At 53.7% G+C, this 14,768-nt stretch overlaps 1 protein-coding gene across 4 annotated transcripts in view; it reads left to right on the top strand.

Moving 5' to 3' along the window:
• LOC139281259 (lysosomal alpha-glucosidase-like) overlaps positions 1-14,768 on the top strand; it is a 264,822-nt gene that overhangs the window by 229,641 nt on the left and 20,413 nt on the right. For all 4 annotated transcript variants that reach the window (XM_070901337.1, XM_070901336.1, XM_070901335.1 and 1 more), the window contains one exon: positions 6,083-6,216. In XM_070901337.1, the coding sequence (XP_070757438.1) occupies positions 6,083-6,216 (134 nt within the window). The remainder of the gene's footprint in view (positions 1-6,082; positions 6,217-14,768) is intronic.

Genomic DNA, 14,768 nt, shown 5'->3' with positions numbered 1-14,768 from the left:
CAGTGTGGTCAGTGCGGGGCCTGCGGTCAGTGTGGGGCCTGCGGTCAGTGTGGGGCCTGCGGCCAGTGCGGGGCCTGCGGTCAGTGCGGTCAATGTGGGGCCTGCGGCCAGTGCGGGGCCTGCAGTCAGTGTGGGGCCTGCGGTCAGTGTGGGGCCTGCGGCCAGTGTGGGGCCTGCGGTCAGTGCGGTCAGTGTGGAGCCTGCGGCCAGTGCGGGGCCTGCGGTCAGTGGAGTCAGTGCGGGACCTGCGGCCAGTGTGGTCAGTGCGGGGCCTGCGGTCAGTGCGGGGCCTGCGGTCAGTGTGGTCAGTGCGGTCAGTGTTGTGCCTGCGGCCAGTGCGGGGCCTGCGGTCAGTGTGGTCAGTGCGGGGCCTGCAGTCAGTGTGGGGCCTGCGGTCAGTGCGGGGCCTGCGGTCAGTGCGGCCAGTGCGGGGCCTGTGGTCAGTGTGGAGCCTGCGGTCAGTGCGGGGCGTGCGGTCAGTGTGGGGGGTGCGGCCAGTGCGGGGCCTGCGGTCAGTGTGGTCAGTGCGGGGCCTGCAGTCAGTGTGGGGCCTGCGGTCAGTGTGGGGCCTGCGGTCAGTGCGGCCAGTGCAGGGCCTGCGGTCAGTGTGGTGCCTGCGGTCAGTGTGGGGCCTGCGGCCAGTGCGGGGCATGAGGTCAGTGTGGTCCCTGTGGTCAGTGTGGTCAGTGTGGGGCCTGCGGCCAGTGCGGGGCCTACAGTCAGTGCGGGGCCTGCGGTCAGTGTGGGGCCTGCGGTCAGTGCGGTCAATGTGGGGCCTGCGGCCAGTGCGGGGCCTGCAGTCAGTGTGGGGCCTGCGGTCAGTGTGGGGCCTGCGGCCAGTGCGGGGCCTGCGGTCAGTGTGGTCAGTGCGGGGCCTGCAGTCAGTGTGGGGCCTGCGGTCAGTGCGGGGCCGGCGGTCAGTGCGGCCAGTGCGGGGCCTGTGGTCAATGTGGAGCCTGCGGTCAGTGCGGGGCGTGCGGTCAGTGTGGGGCCTGCGGCCAGTGCGGGGCCTGCGGTCAGTGTGGTCAGTGCGGGGCCTGCAGTCAGTGTGGGGCCTGCGGTCAGTGTGGGGCCTGCGGTCAGTGCGGCCAGTGCAGGGCCTGCGGTCAGTGTGGTGCCTGCGGTCAGTGTGGGGCCTGCGGCCAGTGCGGGGCCTGTGGTCAGTGTGGTCCCTGTGGTCAGTGCGGGGCATGCGGTCAGTGTGGGGCCTGTGGTCAGTGTGGGGCCTGTGGTCAGTGTGGGGCCTGCGGCCAGTGCGGGGCCTACAGCCAGTGCGGGGCCTGTGGTCAGTGTGGGGCCTGCGGCCAGTGCAGGGCCTGCAGCCTGTGCGGTTAGTGCGGGGACTGCGGTAAGTGCGGGGCCTGCAGTCAGCGTGGGGCCTGCGGCCAGTGCGGGGCCTGCGGTCAGTGTGGGGCCTGCGGCCAGTGCGGGGCCTGCGGTCAGTGTGGGGCCTGCGGCCAGTGCGGGGCCTGCAGCTAGTGCGGTTAGTGCGGGGCCTGCGGTAAGTGCGGGGCCTGTGGTCAGTGTGGGGCCTGCGGTCAGTGTGGGGCCTGCGGCCAGTGCGGGGCCTGCGGTCAGTGCGGTCTATGTGGGGCCTGCGGCCAGTGCGGGGCCTGCGGTCAGTGTGGGGCCTGCGGCCAGTGCGGGGCCTGCAGCTAGTGCGGTTAGTGCGGGGCCTGCGGTAAGTGCGGGGCCTGTGGTCAGTGTGGGGCCTGCGGTCAGTGTGGGGCCTGCGGCCAGTGCGGGGCCTGCGGTCAGTGCGGTCAATGTGGGGCCTGCGGCCAGTGCGGGGCCTGCAGTCAGTGTGGGGCCTGCGGTCAGTGTGGGGCCTGCGGCCAGTGTGGGGCCTGCGGTCAGTGCGGTCAGTGTGGAGCCTGCGGCCAGTGCGGGGCCTGCGGTCAGTGGAGTCAGTGCGGGACCTGCGGCCAGTGTGGTCAGTGCGGGGCCTGCGGTCAGTGCGGGGCCTTCGGTCAGTGTGGTCAGTGTGGGGCCTGCGGCCAGTGCGGGGCCTTCGGTCAGTGTGGTCAGTGCGGGGCCTGCAGTCAGTGTGGGGCCTGCGGTCAGTGCGGGGCCTGCGGTCAGTGCGGCCAGTGCGGGGCCTGTGGTCAGTGTGGAGCCTGCGGTCAGTGTGGGGCCTGCGGCCAGTGCGGGGCCTGCGGTCAGTGTGGTCAGTGTGGGGCCTGCAGTCAGTGTGGGGCCTGCGGTCAGTGTGGGGCCTGCGGTCAGTGCGGCCAGTGCAGGACCTGCGGTCAGTGTGGTGATTGCGGTCAGTGCGGGGCCTGCGGTCAGTGTGGTCAGTGCGGGCATGCGGCCAGTGCGGGACCTGCGGTCAGTGCGGAGCCTGCGGTCAGTGCGGAGCCTGCGGCCAGTGCGGGGCCTGCGGTCAGTGTGGGGCCTGCGGTCAGTGTGGAGCCTGCGGTCAGTGTGGAGCCTGCGGCCAGTGCGAGGCCTGCGGTCATTGCGGGGCCTGCGGTCAGTGCGGGGCCTGCGGTCAGTGTGGAGCCTGCGGTCAGTGTGGAGCCTGCGGCCAGTGCGGGGCCTGCGGTCAATGCGGGGCCTGCGGCCAGTGCGGCGCCTGTGGTCAGTGTGGAGCCTGCGGTCAGTGTGGGGCCTGCGGTCAGTGTGGAGCCTGCGGTCAGTGCGGGGTCTGCGATCAGTGCGGGGCCTGCGGTCAGTGCGGAGCCTGCGGCCAGTGTGGGGCATGCTGTCAGTGCGGAGCCTGCGGTCAGTGTGGAGCCGACGGCCAGTGCGGGGCCTGCGGTCAGTGCGGGGCCTGCGGCCAGTGCGGGGCCTGCGGCCAGTGTGGTCAGTGCGATAAGTATGGGGCCTGCGGTCAGTGCGAGGCCTGTGGTCATAGAAAGATAGAAAATAGGTGCAGGAGTAGGCCATCTGGCCCTTCGAGCCTGCACCACCATTCAATAAGACCATGGCTGATCATTCCTTCATACCCCGTTCCTGCTTTCTCTCCATACCCCTTGATCCCTTTAGCCGCAAGGGCCATATCTAACTCCAATGAACTGGCATCAACAATTCTCTGCGGCAGGGAATTCCACAGGTTCACAACTCTCTGAGTGAAGAAGTTTCTCCTCATCTCATTCCTAAATGGCTTCCCCCTTATTCTAAGACTATGTCCCCTGGTTCTGGACTTCCCCAACATCGGGAACATTCTTCCTGCATTTAACCTGTCCAGTCCCGTCAGAATTTTATATGTTTCTATGAGATCCCCTCTCATCCTTCTAAACTCCAGTGAATACAGGCCCAGTCGATCCAGTCTCTCCTCATATGTCAGTCCTGCCATCCCGCAAATCAGTCTGGTGAACCTTCGCTGCACTCCCTCAATAGCAAGAACGTCCTTCCTCAGATTAGGAGACCAAAACTGAACACAATATTCCAGGTGGGGCCTCACCAAGGTCCTGTATAACTGCAGTAAGACTTCCCTGCCCCTGTGCTCAAGTCCTCTTGCTATGAAGGCCAACATACCATTTGCTTTCTTCACCGTCTGCTGTACCTGCATGCCAACCTTCAATGACTGATGAAGCATGACACCCAGGTCTCGTTGCACCTCCCCTTTTCCTAGTCTGCCGCCATTCAGATAATATTCTGCCTTCGTGTTTTTTCCCCTAAAGTGGATAACCTCACATTTATCCACATTATACTGCATCTGCCATGTATTTGCCCACTCGCCTAACCTGTCCAAGTCACTCTGCAGCCTCTTAGCGTCCTCCTCACAGCTCACACCGCCACCCAGCTTAGTGTCATCTGCAAACTTGGAGATATTACACTCAATTCCATCATCCAAATCATTAATGTATATTTAAAGAGCTGGGGTCCCAGCACTGAGCCCTGCGGCACACCACTAGTCACTGCCTGCCATTCTGAAAAGGACCCGTTTATCCCGACTCTCTGCTTCCTGTCTGCCAACCCATTCTCTATCCATGCCAGTACATTACCCCAATACCATGTGCTTTGATTTTGCACACCAATCTCTTGTGTGGAACCTTGTCAAACGCCTTTTGAAAGTCCAAATACACCACATCCACTGGTTCTCCCTTGTCCACTCTACTAGTTACACCCTCAAAAAATTCCACAAGATTTGTCAAGCATGATTTCCCCTTCATAAATCCATGCTGACTTGGACCAATTCTATCACTGCTTTCCAAATGTGCTGCTATTTCATCCTTAATGATTGATTCCAACATTTTCCCCACTACTGATGTCAGGCTAACCGGTCTATAATTACCCGTTTTCTCTCTCCCTCCTTTTTAAAAAAGTGGTGTTACATTAGCTACCCTCCAGTCCATAGGAACTGATCCAGAGTCGATAGACTGTTGGAAAATTATCACCAATGCATCCACTATTTCTAGGGCCACTTCCTTAAGTACTCTGGGATGTAGACTATCAGGCTCTGGGGATTTATCGGCCTTCAATCCCGTCAATATCCCTAACACAATTTCCCGCCTAATAAGGATATCCTTCAGTTCCTCCTTCTCACTAGACTTTCGGTCCCCTAGTACATCGGGAAGGTTATTTGTGTCTTCCTTTGTGAAGACAGAACCAAAGTACTTGTTCAACTGGTCTGCCATTTCTTTGTTCCCCATTATAAATTCACCCGAATCCGACTGCAAGGGACCAACATTTGTCTTCACTAATCTTTTTCTCTTCACATATCTATAGAAGCTTTTGCAGTCAGTTTTTATGTTTCCGGCAAGCTTCCTCTCGTACTCTATTTTCCCCCTCTTAATTAAACTCTTTGTCCTCCCCTGCTGTATTCTAAATTTCTCCCAGTCCTCCGGCTTGCTATTTTTTCTGGCTAATTTTTTGCCTCTTCCTTGGATTTAACACTATCCTTAATTTCCCTTGTTAGCCACGGTTGAGCCACCTTCCCCGTTTTATTTTTACTCCAGACAGGGATGTACAATTGTTGAAGCTTGTCCATATGATCTTTAAATGTTTGCCATTGCCTATCAACCGTCAACCCTTTAAGTATCATTTGCCAGTCTATTCTAGCCAATTCACGTCTCATACCATCAAAGTTACCTTTCCTTAAGTTCAGGACTCTAGTCTCTGAATTAACTGTGTCACTCTCCATCTTAATAAAGAATTCTACCATATTATGGTCACTCTTCCCCAAGGGGTCTCGCACAACAAGATTGCTAATTAGTTCTTTCTCATTACACATCACCCAGTCTAGGATGGCCTGCTCTCTGGTTGATTCCTCAACATATTGGTCTAGAAAACAATCCCTAATACACTCCAGGAAATCCTCCTCCACCGCATTGCTACCAGTTAGGTTAGCCCAATCAATATGTAGATTAAAGTCGCCCATGATAACTGCTGTACCTTTATTGCACACATCCCTTATTTCTTGTTTGATGCTGTCCCCAACCTCACTACTATTGTTTGGTGGTCTGTACACAACTCCCACTAGGGTTTTCTGCTCTTTGGTATTCCATAGCTCCACCCATACGGATTCCACATCAAGCTAATGTTCTTCCTTACTATTGCATTAATTTCCTCTTTAGTCAGTGCGGGTCCTGCGGTCAGTGTGGTGAGTGCGGGGCCTACGGTCAGTGTGGGGCCTGTGGTCAGTGTGGTGAGTGCGGGGCCTACGGTCAGTGTGGTGCCTGTGGTCAGTGTGGTGAGTGCGGGGCCTACGGTCAGTGTGGGGCCTGTGGTCAGTGTGGTGAGTGCGGGGCCAAGATCAGTGTGGGGCCTGTGGTCAGTGTGGTGAGTGCAGGGCCTACAGTCAGTGTGGTGAGTGCGGTGCCTGCAGTCAGAGCGGTCAAAGCAGGGCCTGTGGTCAGTGCGGGGCCTGCGGTCAGTGCGGGGCCTACGGTCGGAGCGGGGCCTGCGGTCGGGGCGGGGCCTGCGGTCAGTGCGGGGCTTGCGGTCGGAGCGGGGCCTGCGGTCAGTGCGGGGGCCTGCGGTCAGTGCGGGGCCTGCGGTTGGAGCGGGGCCTGCGGTCAGTGCGGGACCTGCGTTCGGTGCGGTCTGTGCTGACCCCTAGTGTCTGTATAAGGTATAACCAAGTGCAGCTTCTAACATGCTGATTGGCTGAAATGTTACTTTCTCTTTGCCCCAGTGCTTTGGTGAAAATCCGCAAGAAGCGGCCATTTGTAATTTCCCGATCGACATTCCCGAGTCAAGGCAGGTACTCGGGACACTGGCTGGGAGACAACAAGAGCCAATGGAAGGACATGTACTTTTCTATTCCAGGTACTGAGTGGCTCCTCATTCTGTGAATGAGCGTGCGTGCGTGTGAGCGCGTGTATACTGTGCATATATGAATGGGCACAACTGAGTGCACGCATACACGCTTGATGTACTGTGCATGTGTATGCGTGTTGTACATGAGAGTGTGTCCTCATATTGTGAGTCCATGTGTTGATGAGTGTGCATTGGTGTTCATGCCTCCATCATGTCACCAAGTCTCGTTCACCCATCTACTCCTGTGTTCACTGACCTACATTGGCTCCTGGTCCACTGTAATGTATTTGCTTCATGGGTTCTTTGCGTAAGAATTCATAGCAACACATTGATATTAAGAACTGTTATGTATTAATGCTTGGAGGTCACCAGACACCAGAGGGCACTGCGGTCGGAGGTCATCGGGTTGTACGTATGTAGCATGTGTGTGTGCTTGGTCACCTGTACATAAAGCTGTGTGTCTTTGTCAAGCTGGCACTCTCGGGCTGGAATAAAGATGGATCAGGTTACACCTGAGTGAGTTTACAGTAACCAGACTCTTGAGTCATTACAATTGGCGATGGGTAATTTAAGAACCTTCGCATGCACAATGGGCACTGTTGGAATCCTGGAGAGATTCGCGGAGGGCAAGGATTGGGCGGATTTTGTTAACTGCCTGGATCAGTATTTTGTGGCCAACGGCATGGAGGCAGAGGCCTACGCAGTTAAGCGCAGGGCAGTTCTCCTCAACGTTTGTGGTCCGAAAATTTACAGCCCCATGAAGAATCTTCTCTCGCCTGTACATCTGGCGGAAAAAGGGTACGAGGAATTGTGTACGTTGGTGGGTAACCATCAGATGCCAAAAGAAGGGATCATCATATCACGCTACCGTTTCTACACGCATGTTCGTGCTGAAGGCCAGGACATGTCGGGATTTGTCGCCGACCTGCGACATCTTGCTGAGCCGTGTAAGTTCGGGAACATGCTGGAAAACATGCTGCCTGATGTCTTTGTGATAGGCATCAGCCATGATGCGATCCTCAGGAAGCTGTTGGCTGCAGAGACGCTGGATTTGAAAAAGGCCATCGCGACTGCCCAGGCATGCATGACGATGGATGATAATTTGAGGCAGCTATCATCGACGAGTCGGAGTTCTACGGCAAGTACTGTAAACAAGATGGCATCGTCTTCGGGCAGAGCTGCTTACACGAAACCTGCCGCTGCTCAGAGCCCGCCAACTGGTTCAAAGCAGATTTCACCCTGTTGGTGTTGTGATCGGCCTCATCAGTGTCGGTTTACTCATGCAATGGATGTTTGAAAGTGGGGCATTTTCACAGGATGTGCCCACAATGGAGCAAGCGTGGTGCGGCTCACCACGTGGTTGATGAGGACCAGTTCAGTGATGGTCCGGATACGCAACCCGAGGAGGAAGTGAATGGACTGTACTCGTTCCATAGCAACAGCCAGCCGATAGTCGTTAACGTGGAGCTGAATGGCGTGCCTGTATCAATGGAGTTGGACACGGGTGCAAGCCAATCGATAATGAGCCAAGGGACGTTCGACAAGCTGTGGGACTCGGGCTGAAACGCTCGATGTATGTATTCGTGGCACCTGGTCAAATTCCTCGGGAGGAAGATTGCTGCAGATGGCATCAGGCCCACTGATTCGAAAACCGAGGCCATCAAGAATGCACCAGGCCTCAGAATGTGATGGAGCTGCGTTCGTTCCTTGGGCTACTCAACTACTTTGGTCATTTCTTATCCAGATTGAGCACTTTACTAGAGCCACTGCATGTGTTACTAAGAAAAGGCGACAACTGGGTCTGGGGTGCGTCTCAAGATAGAGCCTTTGAGAAAGCTAAGAATCTGCTCTGTTCAAACAAGTTGCTTGTTCATTATGATCGTGTAAGCATCTTGTATTGGCCTGTGATGCTTCATCATATGGGGTTGGCTGTGTATTCCAACAAGCAAATGAATCGGGCAAGTTACAACCTGTTGCGTATGCTTCGAGAAGTCTGTCTAAAGCGGAAAGAGCTTACAGTATGGTAGAGAAAGAAGCTTTGGCCTGTGCGTGTGGGATAAAAAAAATGTACCAGTACCTGTTTGGTCTTTGTTTTGAACCAGAAACAGATCACAAGCCACGCATTTCATTGTTTGCGGAAAACAAAGGTATTAATACCAATGCATCGTCCCGTATGCAAAGGTGGGCGCTGACATTGTCTGCCTATGATTACATCATCCATCATAGACCTGGTATTGAGAATTGTGCCGATGCACTGAGTTGTCTGCCCTTACCCACAACTGAGATGGAGATGCCTCAACCTGCAGATCTACTGTTAGTAATGAATGTTTTTGAGAGTGAAGGAACCCCTGTCATTGCTCAACAAGTTAGGATCTCGACCAGCCATGACCCTATTTTATTGGTTGTGAAACGGTGTGTACTCAGTGGTGATTGGTCTGCCATACCTATGAGGAGACCAAACCTTACAACTGTCGCAAGGATGAGCTGTCCGTTCAGTCAGACTGTTTACTGTGGGGTAATCGTGTAATCATGTCTAAGAAAGGTAGAGAAAAATTTGTACGTGAACTTCATAGCACTCATCCTGGTATTGTCATCATGAAATCCATTGCTAGGTCTGATGTATGGTGGTTTGGAATTGACTCTGATCTGGAATCATGCGTGCATCAGTGCAATACTTGTATGCAGCTAAGTAAAGTACTAGCGGCATTTCCACTGAGTCTTTGGTCGTGGCCATCCAAACCATGGTCGAGAATCCACATTGATTTTGCGGGCCCGTTCCCAGGAAAGATGTTTTTTGTCGCAGTAGATACATATTCTAAGTGGATAGAGTGTGGTGTTATGTCATCCAGCACGTCTGCAGCTACCATTGAGAGCCTTCGTATCATGTTTGCTACTCATGGTTTGTCTGACATTGTTGTGAGCGACAACGGATCTTGCTTCACAAGTCTTGAGTTCCAGGAGTTCATGAAACTCACTGGCATCAGACATGCGAGATCAGCTCCATTAAAGCCTGCTTCTAATGGTCAAGCAGAGCGTGCCGTTCAAACGATCAAGCAAAGTATGAAACGTGTAACTCAGGGTTCACTGCAGAGACGGTTGTCATGTATATTGCTCAGTTACAGGTCAAGACCTCATACACTTACTGGGGTTCCTCCTGCTGAACTACTGATGGAGAAATCTCAAGACCAGGCTTTCTCTTGTTCATCCCGATTTGAATGATCGTGTTGAAAACAGACGTCAAAGTCAGCAATGGTGTCATGATCGCGTTGCCGTATCACGTGACATCTCGGTCAACGATCCGGTTTATGTACTGAACTATGGTCAAGGTCCAAAGTGGATCGCCAGCACAGTTACAGCCAAGGAGGGTAACAGAGTGTTTATTGTCGTGCTCAAGAATAGGCAAAAATGCAGGAAACACCTTGACCGGGTTAAACTGCGGCACACGGATGAACTGGAACCGAGTGAGGAAGATGCAGTCAGTGACCAACCAACCATTGTTCACTCATCAGAGGACTCTGTTGACATTACTGACCCTGAACCTTCAGTCTCTGATGTGGTCATGACCACTCCCATCAGCTCGGCTACTCAGCCCTCAGTCTCAACGGACTCAGAACGCTCGCCCAGAGCCAAAGCTGAACTGAGACGATCAACTCGTGAGAGGAAAGCCCCAGAATGTCTTAATTTGTAAAAAGACTGTTGTTAAGATTTTAAAAGGGGGATGTTGTTATGTATTAATGCTTGGGGGTCACCAGACACCAGAGGGCGCCGCGGTCGGAGGTCATCGGGCTGTACGCATATGGCATGTGTGCTTGGTCACCTGTATATAAGCTGGGTGTCTTTGTCACACTGGCACTCTCAAGCTGGAATAAAGATGGATCAGGTTGCACCTGAGTGAGTTTACAGTCACCAGACACTTGAGTCATTACAAGAACTAGCTGGTTTATTAGCAAAGGTTTAACAATCACACTGCACATTACCAGTTCATCCACCTGGCTCACAATCACCTGCCTCATTGTGGATCCCCCGAACCCAACTGGCTGGGGTTTTATTGAGTTTTGTGAACATCACGTGACTGGCTAAGCCACTCCCAACTCAACAGCTATACAACTATTTTGTTGTGAACAATAAAAAACATTAATTCAAAGTCAAGTGCCCCCTGATTAAAGAGGGAGGGGGGGGACACTCCAAACACTTTCAAACAAGTGACCCCTTGTTTTTTTTTGAGGGCATTAAAAACACAAATTATACAAGTGCCTTCTGGCTAAAAGGGGGACATTAAAACCGGCACAATAAACAAATTAAACTTTAGACAAAAAAAATACATCAAATTAAAATTTGGTTGCCGGGGGTGATGATGCACTCCAGTCCCTCCGGCGCCCACCTCTCGCAGAAGGCCGCGAGCGTACCGGTGGACACCGTGTGCTCCATCTCCAGGGACACCCTGGCTCGGATGTAACCGCGGAAGAGAGGCAGGCAGTCGGGCTGAACGACCCCCTTGGCCGCCCGCTGCCTGGACCGGCTGATGGCCCCCTTGGCCATGCCCAGGAGCAGTCCGACGAGGAGGCCCTCGGACCTACCCGCTCCCCTCCGTACAGGGTGCCCAACCTGTGAGCATCCTCACAGGTGCATACATTACATCCGGCAACGCCTCAATTTTAAAATTCTCATCCTGTTTTCAAAATCCCTCCATGGCCTCGCCCCTCCCTAGCTCTGTAATCTCTTTCAGCCCCACAACCCCCCGAGATCTCTGCGCTCCTCCAATTCTGGCCTCTTGTACATCCCTTGCACCATTGGTAGCCGTGCCTTCAGTTGCCTGGGCCCTAAACTCTGGGACTCCTTCCCTAAAGCTGTCTGCCTCCCCACCTTTCCCTCCTCCTTTACAAGTTGTTGTTGTAATCTCCTCCAGCCCCACAAACCCCCCTCCCCCCCACCCACGAGATGTCTGCGCTCCTCTAATTCTGCCCTCTTGAGCACCCCTGATTATAATCACTCCACCATCGGTGGCCGTGCCTTCTGTCGCCTGGGCCCCAAGCTCTGGAACTCCCTCCCTAAACCTCTCCGCCTCTCCACCTCTCTTTCCTCCTTCAAGATGCTCCTTAAAACCTACCTCTTTGACCAAGTGTTTGGTCACCTGCGCTAATATGTGGCTCGGTGTCAAATTTTGTCTGACAATCGCTCCTGTGATGCGCCTTGGGACATTTTACGACATTAAAGGCGCTATGTGAATACAGGTTGTTGTTGCTGTGTGCGTGGGCCTGAACTTGGTGGAAGCTCAGTCTCGCCTAAAGGACCGCCGAGATACCTGACGGTACTTTGGGCGTGAGTTTCGGTAAAAAAAAGTCCTTGAAAGTCCACCTGGCGGCAAAAAAGGGACTGACGCCATGAATCTGGGTGGGAGCTCCCAATCTCGGCGGCAAATGCGATCCTCAGCAAAGTGCTGCCGAGGATTGGGTCGGGCCCAGGGAGGGGGGGGGAGAACATAGAAATAAAAATTTACACAAAACCCCCCCCCCCGGAAAACCTTCAGAGCCGTCTGGGGTAGAGAATTCCAGAGATTCACCACCCTCTGAGTGAAGAAATTTCTCCTCATCTCAGTCCTAAATGGCCGACCCCTTATTCTGAGACTGTGACCCCTGGTTCTAGACACCCCAGCCCAGAGGAAACATCCTCCCTGCATCTACCCTGTCAAGCCCTGTAAGAATTTTGTATTCAATGAGATTGTTGTGTATCTATAAAGCATGCACTCCCATGTTCCGCCATCAAAGAGCGCATTCCCTGAAGACTCAAGGGATCCCAGCATCCCTTGGGAGCACTGTATATAAGCCGGCCCCTAAGGCCTGTTCCTCACTCTGGAGTGTCTTGATAAAGACTGAGGTTACTGTTACTTTAACCTCCCTGTGTGCAGTCTCATCTGTGTTAGGAACACAATAACTGGCGACGAGTATACGAATCCAACACAAAGATGCAGCAAACTGTGGGCATCCTGGAGAAGTTCTCGGAGGGTGAGGACTGGGAAGCCTATGTTGAGCGGCTAGACCAGTACTTTGTAGTCAACGAGCTGGACGGAGAAGGAAGCGCTGCAAAAAGGAGAGCGGTCCTCCTCACGGTCTGCGGGGCACCGACCTACAGCCTCATGAAGAATCTTCTGGCTCCGGTGAAACCCACAGATAAGTCGTATGAGGAGCTGTGTAAACTGGTTCGGGAGCATCTTAACCCGAGGGAGAGAGAGCTGATGGCAAGGTATCGGTTCTACACATGCCAGCGATCTGAAGGTCAGGAAGTGGCGATCTACGTCGCCGAGCTAAGGTGACTTGCAGGACAATGTGAGTTTAATGGTTACCTGGAGCAGATACTCAGAGACTTTTTTGTACTGGGCATTGGCCACAAGACCATCCAACAAAAACTTTTGACTGTAGAGACACCGACCCTCAGTAAAGCCATTGCGGTAGCACAGGCGTTTATGTCCAGCAGTGATAACACCAAACAAATCTCTCAGCACACAAGTGCTAGCAATGTTCATAAATTAACTGGACCTGTGTTTGCGAGCAGAAATGTACAGGGCAGAAACCACGAGTCTGCAACTGCCAGCAGGCCTCAGGTGACCCAGATGACTCAGAGTCCGCAACAAAGGATGAATGCAAGGCAATTCACACCTTGTTGGCGATGTGGAGGCTTCCATTCAGCCTATTCATGCCGCTTCAAAGGGTATGTTTGCAAGAGCTATGGAACAATGGGGCACCTCCAACAAGCTTGCAGCTCGCCAAACCTGCTAACCACCACGTGGCAGAGGAAGATCGGTCCATGGTGGATCAAAGCAATTTCGAGCCTCAGAGAGAGGAGGCAGATGCTAAAGTACACGGGGTGCACACATTTTCGATGAAATGTCCACCTATAATGCTAAATGTAAAATTGAATGGCTTATCCGTAGCCGTGGAACTGGACACTGGCGCTAGCCAATCCATCATGAGTAAAAAGATGTTTGAGAGACTGTGGTGCAACAAGGCACTCAGACCAGCCCTGAGCCCCATCCACACGAAACTGAGAACGTACACCAAAGAGCTCATCACTGTCCTGGGCAGCGCCATGGTCAAGGTCACCTACGAGGGCACGGTGCATGAACTGCCACTCTGGATTGTCCCGGGCGATGGCCCCACACTGCTTGGAAGAAGCTGTCTGGGCAAAATCCGCTGGAACTGGGATGACATCCGAGCGCTATCACATTTCGATGAGGCCTCATGTACCGAGGTTCTTAACAAATTTCCTTCCCTTTTTGAGCTTGGCATTGGAAACTTTTCCGGGGCGAAGGTGCAGATCCACTTGGTCCCAGAGGCACGACCCATTCACCACAAGGCGCGAGCGGTACTTCACATGATGAGGGAGAGAGTGGAAATCGAGCTGGACAGGCTGCAACGCGAGGGCATCATCTCCCCAGTGGAATTCAGCGAGTGGGCCAGCCCGATTGTTCCAGTACTCAAAAGTGATGGCACGGTCAGGATTTGCGGCGATTATAAAGTAACTATTAATCGTTTCTTGCTACAGGACCAATACCTGCTACCTAAGGCAGACGACCTATTTGCGACGCTGGCAGGAGACAAGATGTTCACCAAGCTCGACCTAACTTCGGCCAACATGACGTAGGAGCTGGAGGAGTCTTCGAAGGGCCTCACCTGCATCAACACGCACAAGGGACTGTTCATCTACAACAGATGCCCGTTTGGAATTCGGTCGGCTGCAGCGATCTTCCAGAGAAACATGGAGAGCCTACGCAAGTTGGCACCACGTATGGTGGTTTTTCAGGACGACATATTGGTCACGGGTCGGGACACCGTCGAGCACCTACAAAACCTGGAGTAGGTCCTCCAGCGACTGGATCGCGTAGGGCTGCAGCTGAAGAGGTCGAAATGCGACAGAAGTGGAGTTTTTGGGGAGAAAGATCGCAGCGGACGGCATTCGGCCCACAGACGCCAAGACAGAGGCTATCAGGAACGTGCCCAGGCCACAGAAGGTCACGGAGCTGCGGTCGTTCCTGGGACTCCTCAAATATTTTGGTAACTTCCTACCGGGGTTAAGCACCCTCTTAGAGCCCCTACATGTGTTATTGCGTAAAGTTGAGAACTGGGTATGGGGAAAAAAACCAAGTAATTGCTTTTGAGAAAGCCAGAAACATTTGATGCTCCAACAAGCTGCTTGTATTGTATAACCCGTGTAAAAGCATTGTGCTAGCATGTGATGCGTCGTCCAGGAGCTTGTCTAAGGCTGAGAGGGCCTACAGCATGATTGAGAAAGAGGCATTAGTGTGTGTGTTCGGGGTAAAGAAAATGCAACAGTACCTGTTTGGCCTCAAATTTGAGCTGGAAACCAATCACAAGCCCCTCATATCCCTGTTCGCTGAAAACAAGGAGATAAATACTAATGCCTCAGCCCGCATACATAGGTGGGCACTCGCGCTATCAGCGTATAACTATACCATCCGCCACAGGCCAGGCACCGAGAACTGATCTCAGTTGGCTACCATTGCCCACCATGGGGGTGGAAATAGCGCAGCCCGCAGACTTGTTGAT

The sequence above is a fragment of the Pristiophorus japonicus genome, chromosome 15, assembly GCF_044704955.1.
Source record: "Pristiophorus japonicus isolate sPriJap1 chromosome 15, sPriJap1.hap1, whole genome shotgun sequence".
Lineage (NCBI taxonomy): Eukaryota > Metazoa > Chordata > Chondrichthyes > Pristiophoridae > Pristiophorus > Pristiophorus japonicus.
This window is presented reverse-complemented; position numbering and strand designations above follow the sequence as displayed.